The sequence below is a fragment of the Phoca vitulina genome, unplaced genomic scaffold, assembly GCF_004348235.1.
Source record: "Phoca vitulina isolate PV1807 unplaced genomic scaffold, GSC_HSeal_1.0 scaffold50, whole genome shotgun sequence".
In the NCBI taxonomy this organism is placed as follows: domain Eukaryota; kingdom Metazoa; phylum Chordata; class Mammalia; order Carnivora; family Phocidae; genus Phoca; species Phoca vitulina.
The window spans coordinates 10,234,652-10,248,162 of record NW_022589753.1 but is presented as its reverse complement, the minus strand read 5'-3'; the positions used below and the strand labels follow the sequence as shown (position 1 = coordinate 10,248,162).

The following is a 13,511-nucleotide window of genomic DNA, read 5'->3' as shown; positions in this document are numbered from 1 at the left end:
TTTACCAGCTGAAAAATTCCAAAACCCTGTGTCATGTGGAGGAACCTTCCAAAACATTGGATCCCACCCAGAAGCGGCGAGTCGCTCAGAGCCATGGCAACCCTGTTTCCGCTGCCACATCACTTTTATTTTTGTGTCCTTAGATTTTTTCCTGTTTTGCAATGTTTTGCTGGGACCCCCAACTCCGCCTGAGGCCTGGGTGGCCGGGGGCCAGGGTTACCAGCTGAAGTCAGGAACAGCCTAGACTTCTCCGCCTGAACTTTGCCTGGAAGGTTACACATTTTTAAAATTTCAGAGAATATATGAAGGCTTTTAGGCAATTACTGAGGATGGTAAATAAGAAAGACCCTGATCATCCTGTTCAGTTTCTCTTTGTCCTCGTGGACGTGACTAGAGAGCTTCCTTGGGGGGCAGGGGGTGTTGATGATAAACACCGCTTGGCTTTCCAGCTCTGTCATCAGCTATGGGCTGACCTGGGGCCTGTGGCTTGACCTGTACGTGCCTCAGTTACCTCGACTGTAAATGGGGACCATGTCACCCGCCTCTTGGGGCCGATGTGACAATTAAAGGAGAAGACACCCATTCAACGGTGTGAGTAAACACCTACTAGGTGCCAGGGATTGTTGTAGATGCCGCGGATACAGCAGCAAATACCGAGTCCCCACCCTCAAGGAACTAAGAGTCTAGTGTGGGAGACCAGATAAGAAATGAATAAACCAATAGGCAAGATAATTTCAGCAGTGCGAGGTGCCACTGAGAAAACAGAACAGGACAATGGGACAGAAGGTGACAGGGTTCTGGGGGGGGAGGATGTTGAACAACTTCTGAGCAGATGGGCAAGGAGGGGCTTGTTGAGAAAGTCACCTCTGCGCTGAGCCTTGAAGACACAGGAGGATGCAGCCTCGTCAAGAAATGGTGGAAGGACATCCTAAGGGGACAGCAAAAGCAAAGGTCCTGAGGCAGAAACCAGCATGTGGTGCTTGAGGACAGAGTGAAGACAGGTGTACCTACAGCCAAGTGAGCAAGGGGACAGTCCAAAATGCTGAATTCAGAGGGATGGGCAAGGGCCAGATCATACAGGCTCCTGGAAGTCATGAAAATAACTAAAAATAGTAATAAAAATAATATAATAGCCATTATTATTACTGCTGCTATAAATAAGACGCCATTTTCCAAAACACCAAGCTTTTCTAACTTAAGAAACACCATGCTGCCCCTCTCCTACTGTTTTTCCACCGCTCTCCAATTTGTCATCCTGCTGGAGTGGAAGCTGCCAATCCCCTTTCAGCCGACAGCTATAAAAAGAACACTGGAGCTGGTGGTGCCGATGATCCAACGTGGGGGCTAAGATTAGCCCAGGAGGCTGTCACCTTGCCTTAATGTGAGAAACAGCTGGGGTTCCCCTTCCTTGGAAAACTTCAGCCCATTCCACTCCACCCCGCCCCGCTGCCCTTGCCAGCCCAGCTATCCATGGAGATGGGAACGGGGATGCGTTTTGGAAAAACGAAGTTGAGCAACAGGGATTCCCCCTAAAGAAGGCAGTCCCGGGCGGGGAGGCGAGTGCTTGGGGTCAAAAGAGCAGGACCAGCTCCCTGCAAATGCAAGACGAACCCCCTGTCTGTCGGGGCCCCGAGGAGCCAGACATCCCGTGAGGGAAGCCCACCACTTCTCTGGGGGTGAGGTGCATCTCTGAGATCCCTGCTTTTCTACTGGCATCAATCCAGAAGCCCCGTTCACCCAGGATTCCTTAAGCTAGGCATGAAAGGGCTCTGAACGGGTCCTCTTGAACCCGGTGACCCCACCACAAAATCCAAGGGTCTATTTCACCACAAAATGGTTCACATCAGTGGCTCAAAGCAGCTGAAGGGTCTTCGGGCAAATTAACCTGGTTCTGAGCTTCCTCAGAACAGAAGAGCTCACGGTCAAGGGTGCGGACTCCTGAGCCAGGCTGCCTGGGGTCGAACCCAGCACCGCCACTGACCGGCTGTGTGATCTTCACTAAGCTACTTAACCTCTGTGTGCTCGGTCTCTCATTAGGAAAGTTAGGAGAAGAGAAGCTCTCTGGTAGAATTGTCATGAGGAATCAGATTAGTTAATACACATCAAGCGCTTAGAACAAGGCCTGGCACATAGTTCATTATTATTACTTATTGTTTTTCAGTGTCTCCCTGGCTCCATGAGACAAAATTTTACTCATCTTTGTTCTTCCACAGCCTAAAAATAATGATAACAGTAAAAACTAATGTTTCATGAGCATCTACAATGTGCTAGGATCTAGGCAAAAAGACTCATCTACACCCCCAACACGTGTTATCGCCTCTTCTCTCAAGAGAAGCAAATCCCCTGTATTTTACAAAAGAGGAAACACTGGTTCAGAGAGGTGACGTAACTCACCCAGGATGCTGAAGCTACTACATGCGCATCATGGATGCGCACCCAGGCCTTCTGAGCTCAGGGCCCTGCTTGCAACCGTCGAGTCAATGAGGCCGACGGCCTGAGCAATGAGAATTCTGACCATAAAGACAATAGCAGGGCCACCTGGGTGGCTCAGTCATTAAGCATCTGCCTTCAGCTCAGGTCATGATCCCAGGGTCCTGGGATCGAGCCCCGCATCGGGCTCCCTGCTCCGCGGGAAGCCTGCTTCTCCCTCTCTCACTCCCCTTACGTGTGTTCCCTCTCTCGCTGTGTCTCTCTCTGTCAAATAAATAAATAAAATCTTTAAAAAAAAAAAAAAGACAATATCATACATTCAGTGAGCAGTCCCTGGGCCCTAAGTACACACCGCCTATGTGTGCACTCCATTTAACTCGGGGGGGGGGGTGCAGGGCATTAATACCTCATTTCACAGAGAGGGAAACTGAGGCCCAGGGAGGTTGGACATGAGGACAGTGCTGGGTGTTACCTGTCGGTGAGTCCCCTCACTTCTCCATGCTCGGCTGGCTGCCTCCCACGGGCCCCGGCTTAGAGGAGACAGTCCCCATGGACAGCGACCATCAAAGAGCACAGACAGCCGCTATTCTGATTCCTTAGTAATCCCTTAATTATTAATTAATTCCTTAATTACTCCTTCTTCCTTATTACTACACAACTTTTTCAAGTTGAAACAGACTCTGAGTTTTCCTCTACCTGGCACAGGGAAACCTCTCTGTTCTGACCTCGGCCTGCTTGTCACAATGTGCCAGCCACATCGGTTTGCTCTCTGATTTACAAAAGCCTAGAAAATTCCTGCAGTAGAGAGTATTTTACACTGTTCCACCATCTGAAAAGTAAGCCTCCCCACAAGATGCTTAAAATTGTGCATGCCTCCATGAAGCCAGAACACCATAGGTAGGCCTTAACCTTAGGAAAGAATACCAAATAGCATTAGTTAATGTATATTGAGCACTATATGCCAAGCAGTTTATAAGTACTTAACATGTAGAAATTCTTAATCCTATGACCACCCAATGAGGTAGGACTGTCATCATCCTCATCATACAGACAAGAAAACTATTGCCCAGAGAGGTTAAGTAACCTGCCCATGGTCACACAGCTAGAAAACAGTGGAGCTGGGTTTTGGCTGAAGAGCGTGAGCTCTTATCTAGCTGACAAAAGGGATGTAGAGAATGTTGATCACTGAGTTACTTATAATAGCACAGAGATGGGAGCTGCCAAAGGCGTAAAAAAAGGGTAATGCTAACTAAAATACTAGACAAACATATGATAGAATGCAATGCATCCATGTAAATGTCTGCATCCCTAACCCCTCACTACACCACCACTATCCCTCAAACCCACAGTGACTGACCACATACCCTTTAAACCACTCCCAAACCCACCCATCCATCTCCAGCCCCCCACTGCCACAGCCTTCCTTAATGTCATGCCTGGTCACAGAGTCAGCCCACCCCAAGAGGAGGCATTGTGTGAACTGAGAAGAAACACCTCTTCCCCAAGACACCCTGCTTCCTCCTGCCAGCAGCTGTCTTATTAATACACAAATTGATGATGTACCCCATTTGAAAGGTAGTCCCTAGAGGAGGTGCCCTTGTGCAGTGCACAATCCTCACAACTGGACAACCTGCCTATTATAGTCTCCATATCATCCTAAGGACAGTAAACAAACAAATATGAATATCCTCTTAGAATTAACTTACTGAAATCAGGTCTATTAGAGAAAAAAATTGGTCTAGCATCCATAACTATCAAATAACTACGTAACTTGAAATTTAACTTAATTTAGATCATTCTCTTTTTACCATGTCCTCACTGGCAAAAGATATTAACAGACAGTGTATGGAAGAAAGAATACACATGGCCAATAAACAGAAACATTAAACCGCTCATAGCAAAGGAGTGTGTAGTAAAGAGAAGTACCAATTCAGCAAGTATTTTTTAATTTTTAAAAAAATGGCACTTCTGGGATGGGGTGAAACCATTCCTGACATGATGGAAGTTTCAATTTGTAGATTTCCGGAAGGTAATTAAAGCTCTCAAAATGACTATCCAAAATCCCACTCTAGGAATAAACCCTGAGCACACAACGACAGACACTCATGTATACAAGATGAGTTAATTAATCCTAAAAGTATTAGAAGATTCATTGCAGCACTATTTGCCATAAAATTATAAGTAGCTTATGTTTATTGGCCTATGAGAAACCCGGCACTCTTATAATTACTCAACATGCATTAACCTAGTTAGCCTTCCTGTCAACCCTGTGGGGCAAGAACCTTTGTTATTATCATTCTGTACATAAGGAAATGAAGACACAGAAGGGGAGGTAATGCGCCTAAGATCACAGAACAAGCAAGTGGAGAACCTGGCCTCTGCACCCAGGAGACCCAGGGCCAGAGCAAACTTACTTGCCGTGTTGAACGGCCTCCCTTTGATAACAGTAAAAAGTTGCAAAGTTTTGCCTATGTAAAAAAAAAAATAGTTTAAAAAAAATAAAAAGAGTTTGAGGTGGGGGGTCAACCTCATCATCCAATGAAACAACCCAGGACCAGCTAAGACACATCGTGGTACATTCACCCACCATGAACTGTAGCGACATCAGTTGCTGGAGGTCTGGGAAGCTTCTCATCGTGAGTAAAAAGAGCAGACTAGAAAGCCCTACCGAACAGAACTGATCCCCCCAATCAGCGCTGTTTGGAAGGAAAAAAGGTGGTGCTTTGGTATGGTGCCGGCGGACAATGAAAGAGCCCCAAAAGCCCCCTGACCTGTGGTCTTCTCAGTAAACACGACTTTGGACTCGGCCGTGAAGTTCTGTCCGGTGAGGATCATCTGCTGGCCCCCGTACACCAGGCAGCTGTCGATGTCTTGTCTCTCCACCATGGGTAGCTCGTGGGCAGATCGCTGGGCTGAGGGCCAGAGAAAGAGAAGTCACTGGGACGGCAGGAGAAGTCCGCTCAAAAGGGGCTTTCTGCTTTCACGGCGACCAGACACGCTCTGCCCCACCCCCCCCTTGTCACCTGTTGTCATGGCAAACATGGAGCCATCGGCCCCGGCAACTGCGGACTCTGGAAATGCCACGTTCCTGCAAAAGTGCCCTAAGTCACTTGGGCTACTTTGCTTCTAACAGCGCGGTTTGTTCTCGTGAATCAAGGGATAGATGCCTGTTCTCTTTATAGGGAGGCAAGGCGAATGAGATTTGATCTTTATTTTATAAAAGGGCAAATCAACTTTTGCATAAGAGTCCCTTTGCCAGAGGGTACTCTCTCCTTGTGCACTGATCTCAACAAACACGTGAAGCATCATACCTGCTAAACGCTAGGACCCAGCTCCTGCAGGGTTTAGACGTACTCGCTTGGGAATTCACCGGCAATCTTAAACTGGGTATTCGAAACAGCATGATGTTGTCCCATCACCCCTGTGACCTCATTTTCTAGGACACCCCCACCCCCACCCCACTGCCTCGACTCACTGTGTTCTAGCCAATCTTCTAGAATGTTCTCAATGTCTCTCAAACACACCCAGCATACTCCTATCTTTGAGCGCTTGCACTTTCTAGTCCCCCTCTCTGGAAAGTTCTTCCTGATTATCTGTGTGGCTCCCCTCCTCACTTCTTGTAGGTTTCTCCTCTGACACCCCCTTCTCTGAGAGGCTTCCTTACCCCTATCCCTCCATCCTCCCACCTTGAGGTTTAAAACAGCAGTCCCCGCCCTGTCTGTGTCTCTCTCTCCTTCTCTCCCCTTTATCTTGCATTATTAGTTCACCTGTCTTTCAAATCTCTCCCCACTAGAATGTAAGCCCCACGAAGGAGCTTTGTGTACTGCTGTAAGCCCAGGGCCAGGAACAGTGCCTCAGACCTAGTAGGGGGTACTCAGGATGGATGGACTGATGCAAGGATTGATGGATGGAGGTAGATATGGATATACCTCAATATATCTTAATACATACATATACACACCTATCAATCTCTCTACATATACCTATATCCTCCCCTGTGTCTATGATGAATGAAAGATGGAGAAACAGGACAGGCCTATGCTAAGCGCTGAGCCACGATGATCTACTTAAATGCTCATAGCAACTTTTGAAGGAAGGAAGTATTAAAATTATTCACACTTGCCTAGGGAGAAAACTCAAGCTAAGAGAAGGCAGGTCACCCCTTGGCCAAGAGTGTGTGGTGGGACTTAGATTTGAATCCTCAGAAGCTGGTTTGTCCAGCTCCAGAGCCCCATCCCTTGGTCACTCCAGCCAGCCACCGATTTTTCGGGAGGGCAGGCTACAGGAAAGAGTGAAGACCCTCTCCAGCCACCTTTCCTAGGCAGGGTGAGGAACACGTCCTCGCCAGCGAGAGGGACCCATCTGCTCAGGCCTCGCCTTAGCAGCGTGGGCCGCAGAGGCTGGTCCTCCCCTCGTGAGTCAGCCCCAGCTCCTGGCGTCCCTCCCAAGCCCAAGAACTGGGCCGAGGGCCAGCCCTTTCCGTGCCAGGGGCCCGAGGCCCTCCCCATCCGGGAGCTATGGCAGGCAGCAGCTGCTTGAGGCCTGAGGCCCAAACCTAACCCTTCCCTCCCGGCCGGCCGGCACCTCCAGGTGGCCGAGCAACCCCCTCCATCTCTCCTAAAACCGGCTCCTTCAGGAGCAACCATACCCTTAGCAACACTTCAGGAGTCCACCGTGGACCGGCTAGAGGCTCCCAGACACCTCACTTTGAAAGTGCAACCCAATGACTCACAACGATCCCCTGCCGGTTTCGCCCCATGCCCGGCTCAGCCCAGGGACCAGCCAGCCAGTGTTGTTCCAAAGGGCTGCCAGTTAAGAGTACATAGTAAAAAGGCCTCTCTGCAAAAGCTGCTAATTTCTCCCACATGGGTCGGGTTATTAATCCCTTCTTTCAATATAAGAGTTTTGTATGACTTCCTAATTGAGCTGTCACAAATGGAGATTTACTAGCAGTGAAAACAGCAGTTGCATTGCCTGGAAAAGCAGGTCCTGACTTTTAAGATCTGCCTTTGATGAGTCTGGGGGGCAGCTGGGGGCTTCTGGCTCCAGGAATGGGTGGGGAGGCAGCTGGAGCCATCCCTCCCATTTTGCAGGTGGAAAGCCTGAGTCATCACTGCTGGGCGAGCCAGCCGTGGCCGTGACTCTCAGCGCTGGGTGGGAGGCTGGCCCGGACGGCTGCTCTGTGAATCACCGTGCATTGCTGTGAACACAACGGGCTCCTTCCTGGAGCAGCTTCACTGTGTCTCCCTGCAAAGCCTCGCAGTTTCAAGCAACCACCTTTTTCTCCCTCGGCCGCAGTTGCATTTCCCATGCCTTCTCCTTATCTGAAGGAAAACACTCTTTTTTAAGCAACAGTTTAAAGAGAGAGAACGAGAGTCCAGCCCAGCTCCCTGTACTTTTGTCTGTTCTCCAGTCCCGAACATGAGGTGAGGGCTGGGAGCACCAGCATCACCGAGAGCTTGTCAGAAATGCAGAGCCTCGGGCCCCACCCCAGACCCACTGAACCCAAGTCTGCAGTGGAACAAGGAATCCACACGGTTGTTATGCACTAGCAAGTCTGAGAGGCACTCTTGGCCCCAAGGGCACATCAGAAGGAGCCAGGAAGTTTAGAGAATACTGACACCCAGGCCCTAATCCTAGAGCAGGGGTTCTCAGCCTGGGTGCGACTGACATGGGGCTGGAGCAGCCTTTGATGCGGGGCCGTCCTGTGCTCGGTAGGATGTTCAGCAGCATCCCTGGCCTCCATCCACCCCTCCCCTGTGGACAACCAGAACTGCCTCTAGTCATAAAGCTGGATGGCCCCTGGGGAGGAGGGGGCCAAAATCGTCCCTGGTTGAGAACCACTGTTCCAGAGGTTCCGACTTAAATCCTCTGAGGGGAGGACCCCAGCAGAGATTAAAAAAATAAATAAAAAATAACCCCTAAGGATTCCAATGGGCCCCCCCCAGGTATGATCTGCCATACCACCAATTGCAGGATAATGCAGGACCCGGGAGCCAAAGGAGAATTCCCAGTTTACTGCGGCTTGGGCTCTGTGGTCAGAAAGACCCGGTTTCAAGTCTTGCATCTGCCCCCTCCCTGCTGTGTGACCCTGAGCAAGTCACTTCACCTCTCTGGATCACAGATGCCTCCTTGGGAAAACCCTACCCGTTCCTGCCCTCATGGGTCTGGTATGAGCAGCATGAGAGAATATACCGCGTGTAAACACGGGCACGGGCAGTACACACTTGGTGAAATAGCAAATATCGATAACCTAGATATCCATCGATGCATGGATGGACGGACCCATAGAGAAATATGACTCAGCCATGAGAAGGGACGAAGCATGATCCAGGCTACACCGTGGATGAACCTTGAACATGTGATGCTGAATGCAAGGAGCCAGACACAAAGGGACAACTCTTCTGGGATCCCTTGGATACAAACTGTTCAGAATGGGTGAATCCATTGAGACAGAAAACAGACAGGTGGTTGCCAGGGTCTGGGGAGTAAGGGCCAAGGAGTATGGCGTTTCTTTTGGGGGGCGATGGACAAGCTCTGGAACTAGATGGTGGTGGTGGTGGCAGAGCGTCACGAGCGTCCTCCATGCCATGGAACTGTACACCTTAACGTGAGTCAAATGCCCCATTTTGTTACGTGTATTTTATCACAATAAGAAAAACATCTAATATAAGACAAAAGCTCTCAGCCAGTGCCCGGCACACGGTAACCGTTCAAGAAATGACTCTTTAGCACCGTCAACTTTCAAAATGCCACTTTTTCTTGCTTAGCCCTTTTCAGAACATTTTCTCGTTCGTTGTCTCTTTAAACCCTTCGGTGACAGCCCTACCGGAGCGCCGAGGAGGAGGCTATTAACGCCGCTTTAGAGGCAGAGGAATGGATGCTCGGCACTCAGCACCCTCAAGGGGCAGCCCCAGCGCGGGTGAGCCCTTGGTCCCAGCTCGGGGATCCCCGCGTGGGGTTTCTCTAAGCCTGGTTCCCCATCTGGACGCTGCAACGGTTCACAGACCCACCTCACGGGCTGTTTCGAGGCCTCCCCAGGAGAACTCACGAAACGTGTATTTGGCTCAGTAAATTTCAGCCAGCAAGGTTAGGGATACTAGACCCTGTAGTTTCTCGAGCCGTTTCCATACGTGAGGCGCAGGCGAGGTGTTGGCTGTCTTAGATTCTGCATTTCACCAAAGCTGTGCGCACCACATCCCACATGTCTACATGTGCTACTGAGCTTGTCACTGTTGTTCTTGGTGGATCCCGAACCAGAAACCAGATTTCTCAACCTCGACGGCCAGAGTTGCTCAAAGGAAGGCTCCCAGGTCACCTGCAGCCCGATTACCTGGTTGGAAGAGGTACTTAATAAAGATGCAGATGCTCAGGCCACACCCTTGATCTCCTGCACCCAGATCTCCTAGTATGTTCAACGGTGACAACCTTTCTAGGCGACTTGTTACATCTGTTTGAGCGCCAACTTTGACACTTAAGAGGCCACCTGAGGACAAGGGGACCTCCTCCAGGGGATGCCCCGGCATCCTCAGAGAGCCCAGAGGTAAAGCAAACAAATCCAATTAGCCTCTGAAAGAGGAACTGAAGAGAGGCAAACAGCAACCAAAATTACCCTCCTGGGGTCCACTTCCTCCTCTGTCTCTGTCTCTCTCTGATGCAACCTCTCACACCGATGGCTGCTAATTGGAGTGACACCATCCAGGGCCTATGAGAGGGTTCGCAGGAAGCCCGGACGCACGCACCAACCCCCATCAGCCCCCACTGACTCTCATTCGGCCTTTCAACCATTAGAGATTCCAGACCATTCAAACCATCCACCCTGCACTGCTCTACCCAAACCAGGGGCCACCATTTTCAAGCTATCCTGACGGCCCGGCTCTCCCTGTGCGTGAAGTCTAGAACCCTCTGCTTCAGCATAAGCTTCTAGGTGGCCCTCACCAAGAGACTTCCCCAGGCTTCCCTCCTGCCCCCAGATTCTGGCACATCATAAAGGGGCTTGGGGCTCCTGGGTTTTATGAGCTCTGAATCAACAGGGCACTTGTTGGTTTAACCAGTTCGGGTGTTTGCTTTGACCAGCAACAGAGGCTGATGGAGAGCAGAACGGCAGCGGCTGGGGGAAATGCACACCGGCTCGGGGTCCTGCAGGTCTGCCCGAGTCAGCCTGGAAATGGGACATTACTGCTTGCCTGTCTACAATTCGCCCTGTCACTGGGGTATGTGGCCAAGAATTACGATCTACCCGAAAAACCTCAGGAGACAGGCAGGAGAGACTGGTCAGAGAAATTTGATTCTGCAGAGTGGGTGGATTCGGCTCATAATAGTGAGTAATTACAGCCTCCATAGAGAGTGCCTCGGATTCCAGGCACTTCACATATATGTGCTTGTTGATATTATAAAACACACATGGAGGTAATTTAGGGTCGTGGATAAAAGGATGCTGCCACGTGGATGCCCGAGTTCAAAGCCCAGCTCAGTGACTTCTGAGCTTTGGGACCTTGGGCAAGTCACTTAATCTCTCTGTGTCTCTCTTTCCTCATCTATAAAATGCGAATAATCATAGCACAAACCTCCTAGGGCTATTTGCAAATTAAATGAGTCAATGCATGGGAAACATGTAGCGTTTTGTCAGGCTCACTGAACGTCAGTTACATTTATTTTGGCTGCTAAGCTTCATGAGACCACTAAGCAAGAATTATTCCCATTTTGGAGCTGGGGGCACTGAGTCTCCCAGAGGAGAAGGGATATGCCTGAGAGCTCACAGCTAAGTTAAGGCAGACAGGCAGAATTTGAACCTAGACTGTGGGATTCTGCAACCCTGAGGGGCCCCTTTCCAGTAAAGGCTTTCCCAGTGGGAAAGCCGCCGGCCAGCCCAGGCAAGGGGGTGGGGGGAGCTCCCGTCAGTCTCATCCTGGCCACCCCTGGCCGCAGCGCTCCACCTGCTACATGCCCCTCTCGTCTCTACAGCAGGCTGCCGTCCTTGGCTGTGAGCCTGGCCCAGCTCAGAATACAGCGCTGACTCAGGCCTCGCCCGAGACCGGCCCCTGAGGGCCCTCAGCCCCTGCCCTGGCAATTCCCGGGTCTTCCCTGGGAAGTGGGAGGTGGGACAGCAATTCTGAGTGTGGGATTCACTTCTGTGAGAGACCTGTCAGCGTTCACCCCGCGGGAGTGGGGTACGGTGTGCACAGATACACGGGGCCTGCTGTGCACGCAACCACCTTCTAACTCTGGACCTCAGGCAGCCCCAGCTTTCCCATATGGAATATGGAGCAGTAACATCTACCCTGTGGGGTCGGTAGATCTCACCTCGCCGAACCCACAAAGCATTAGGGCCCCGGTGGGAGCTATGACCTCTCCTTCTTGCTCAGATAATCACTCTCCCATTCCAATGTGCTAATAGGCGGCCCCTTCAGAATATTCGCACGGATCTTCATATAACAAGACCCTCCCCGAGGGCTGCACGACTCTCCATTCGACTGACGAGTTTTCTGGTCACTGAGGGACCCAGGCAGCCCGGACAGACAAAAGGACACGGGTGTCGCCCCCAGCCCTGCCCCTCTCCTTGCCAGCCACGCGGCTGCAGCAAATCACAAAACACTTCAGAACTTCAGCCCACAAGAACAGAAGCTCCAAGGGGCAGCATTTCACGCCTCAAACGCTCACTGGCACGCCAATAAATGTTTCTGAATGAACGAACGGAGCAAAGTCTTCAAGGTGAGCCTTGCGAGGCTGTGAGGAGGCTGGAAACAAGTTAATACATGTGAGAACCATGGGGACACCACAGACTTCCAATCAGGGTGGTTTTGCCTTCCCTGGCCCTGCATACCTGGCTCAGTGAGGGGCCTTAACCTTCGGTCAGGTAACCACATCTGTTGGCAGAGAAGCCGCCCCAACCCTGGGCCCCGCCCCCTAGGCCCCACCCCCCGCCCTGGCCCCACCCCCATCCCCCCGCCCCACCCACTGCACCGGCCCCATAACCCCCCAGGTCCTTTCTCAGCGGTGGGGTGTGGGCAGGCAGAGGCGTTAGCAAAGCTGCTCTGCAGGGCCAGGGGGAGGGTGGCAAACAGCTCGTGTGGGACACTCCACGGGAGGGGCACTCATCTTACCCTACTGTGCTCTCAGCTGGTACCTACCGTATGACGCAAACACACATGCATTTAACCCCCACAAGGGCCAAGAGATAGGTACGACTACTCTCCCCATTTACAGATGAGGAAACTGAGGCACAGAGTGTTAAGGAACTTCCTGGGACTGCAAAGCCACTAAGTGCCAGAGGCAGGATCTGAACCCAGGCCCAGACCTAACCACCACCCAAAACTGCTTCTCCGCATCATGTAGGTTTCTGGTGTTTCTGAAATGTGGCTTCTTGGTCATTGCTTAGAAATCTCCTTGGAAAGCAGGGGCTGACAAAGGCCTGGCCTACCCACCTTCTGCCCAATGCCCAAATTTCACCCAAGATTTACTGCTACAGCAGCTCAGGGGAGACCATCTATGGCCGTGGGAGCTGAGCTGGTCTCCCGGTTTATGGAAGAGGATGCCAATTTTGGGGTTCTGGCCCAAATTAATCTGTCACCCGTGACGTAACTCCACCTTGGTGTCCTGAGATCCAGCACGATGTGGATGTCACCGCTGGTTTGGTCCCTTACTAGTTGTGTGACCATAGGCAATTTATTCAACTTCTCCGTGTTTCAGTTTTCCCAGCTGTGAAATGGGAACCGACACTGAGTTCACAGGGTTTTTGATGATTCAGCAGCATCATGGAAAGTGCTGGACTCACAGCAGGTGGCTGATCATTGTTCCTCTTCCTTTACCTCTTCCCTGCCAGGTCCCTGTTGTCTCCTTTCTTCCTTCCTTCGGTTTTCAAGTATTTATTAACATCTACTGTGTACCAGGCCCTGTGCTAATAAACAAGTTTGAAAATATAGATCCCATCATGTAGGTGCCCTACTTAGACCTCCAGGCTTCCCATTTCACTTGGAATAAAATCCGAGTCCCCAGCTTCACCTCAGAGCTCTCCTGACCCCTATTCACTCCACACAGCAACCCCCCCCCCCAGCTGCCCTTCTGTTCCCTAAAGACCCGGA

At 50.9% G+C, this 13,511-nt stretch overlaps 1 protein-coding gene across 1 annotated transcript in view; it reads right to left on the bottom strand.

The window, feature by feature from the left end:
• Window positions 1-13,511, bottom strand: part of NFATC2 (nuclear factor of activated T cells 2) — a 138,693-nt gene that overhangs the window by 55,800 nt on the left and 69,382 nt on the right. The window contains exon 6 of the mRNA XM_032387614.1: window positions 5,202-5,342. Within this exon, the coding sequence (XP_032243505.1) occupies window positions 5,202-5,342 (141 nt within the window). The remainder of the gene's footprint in view (window positions 1-5,201; window positions 5,343-13,511) is intronic.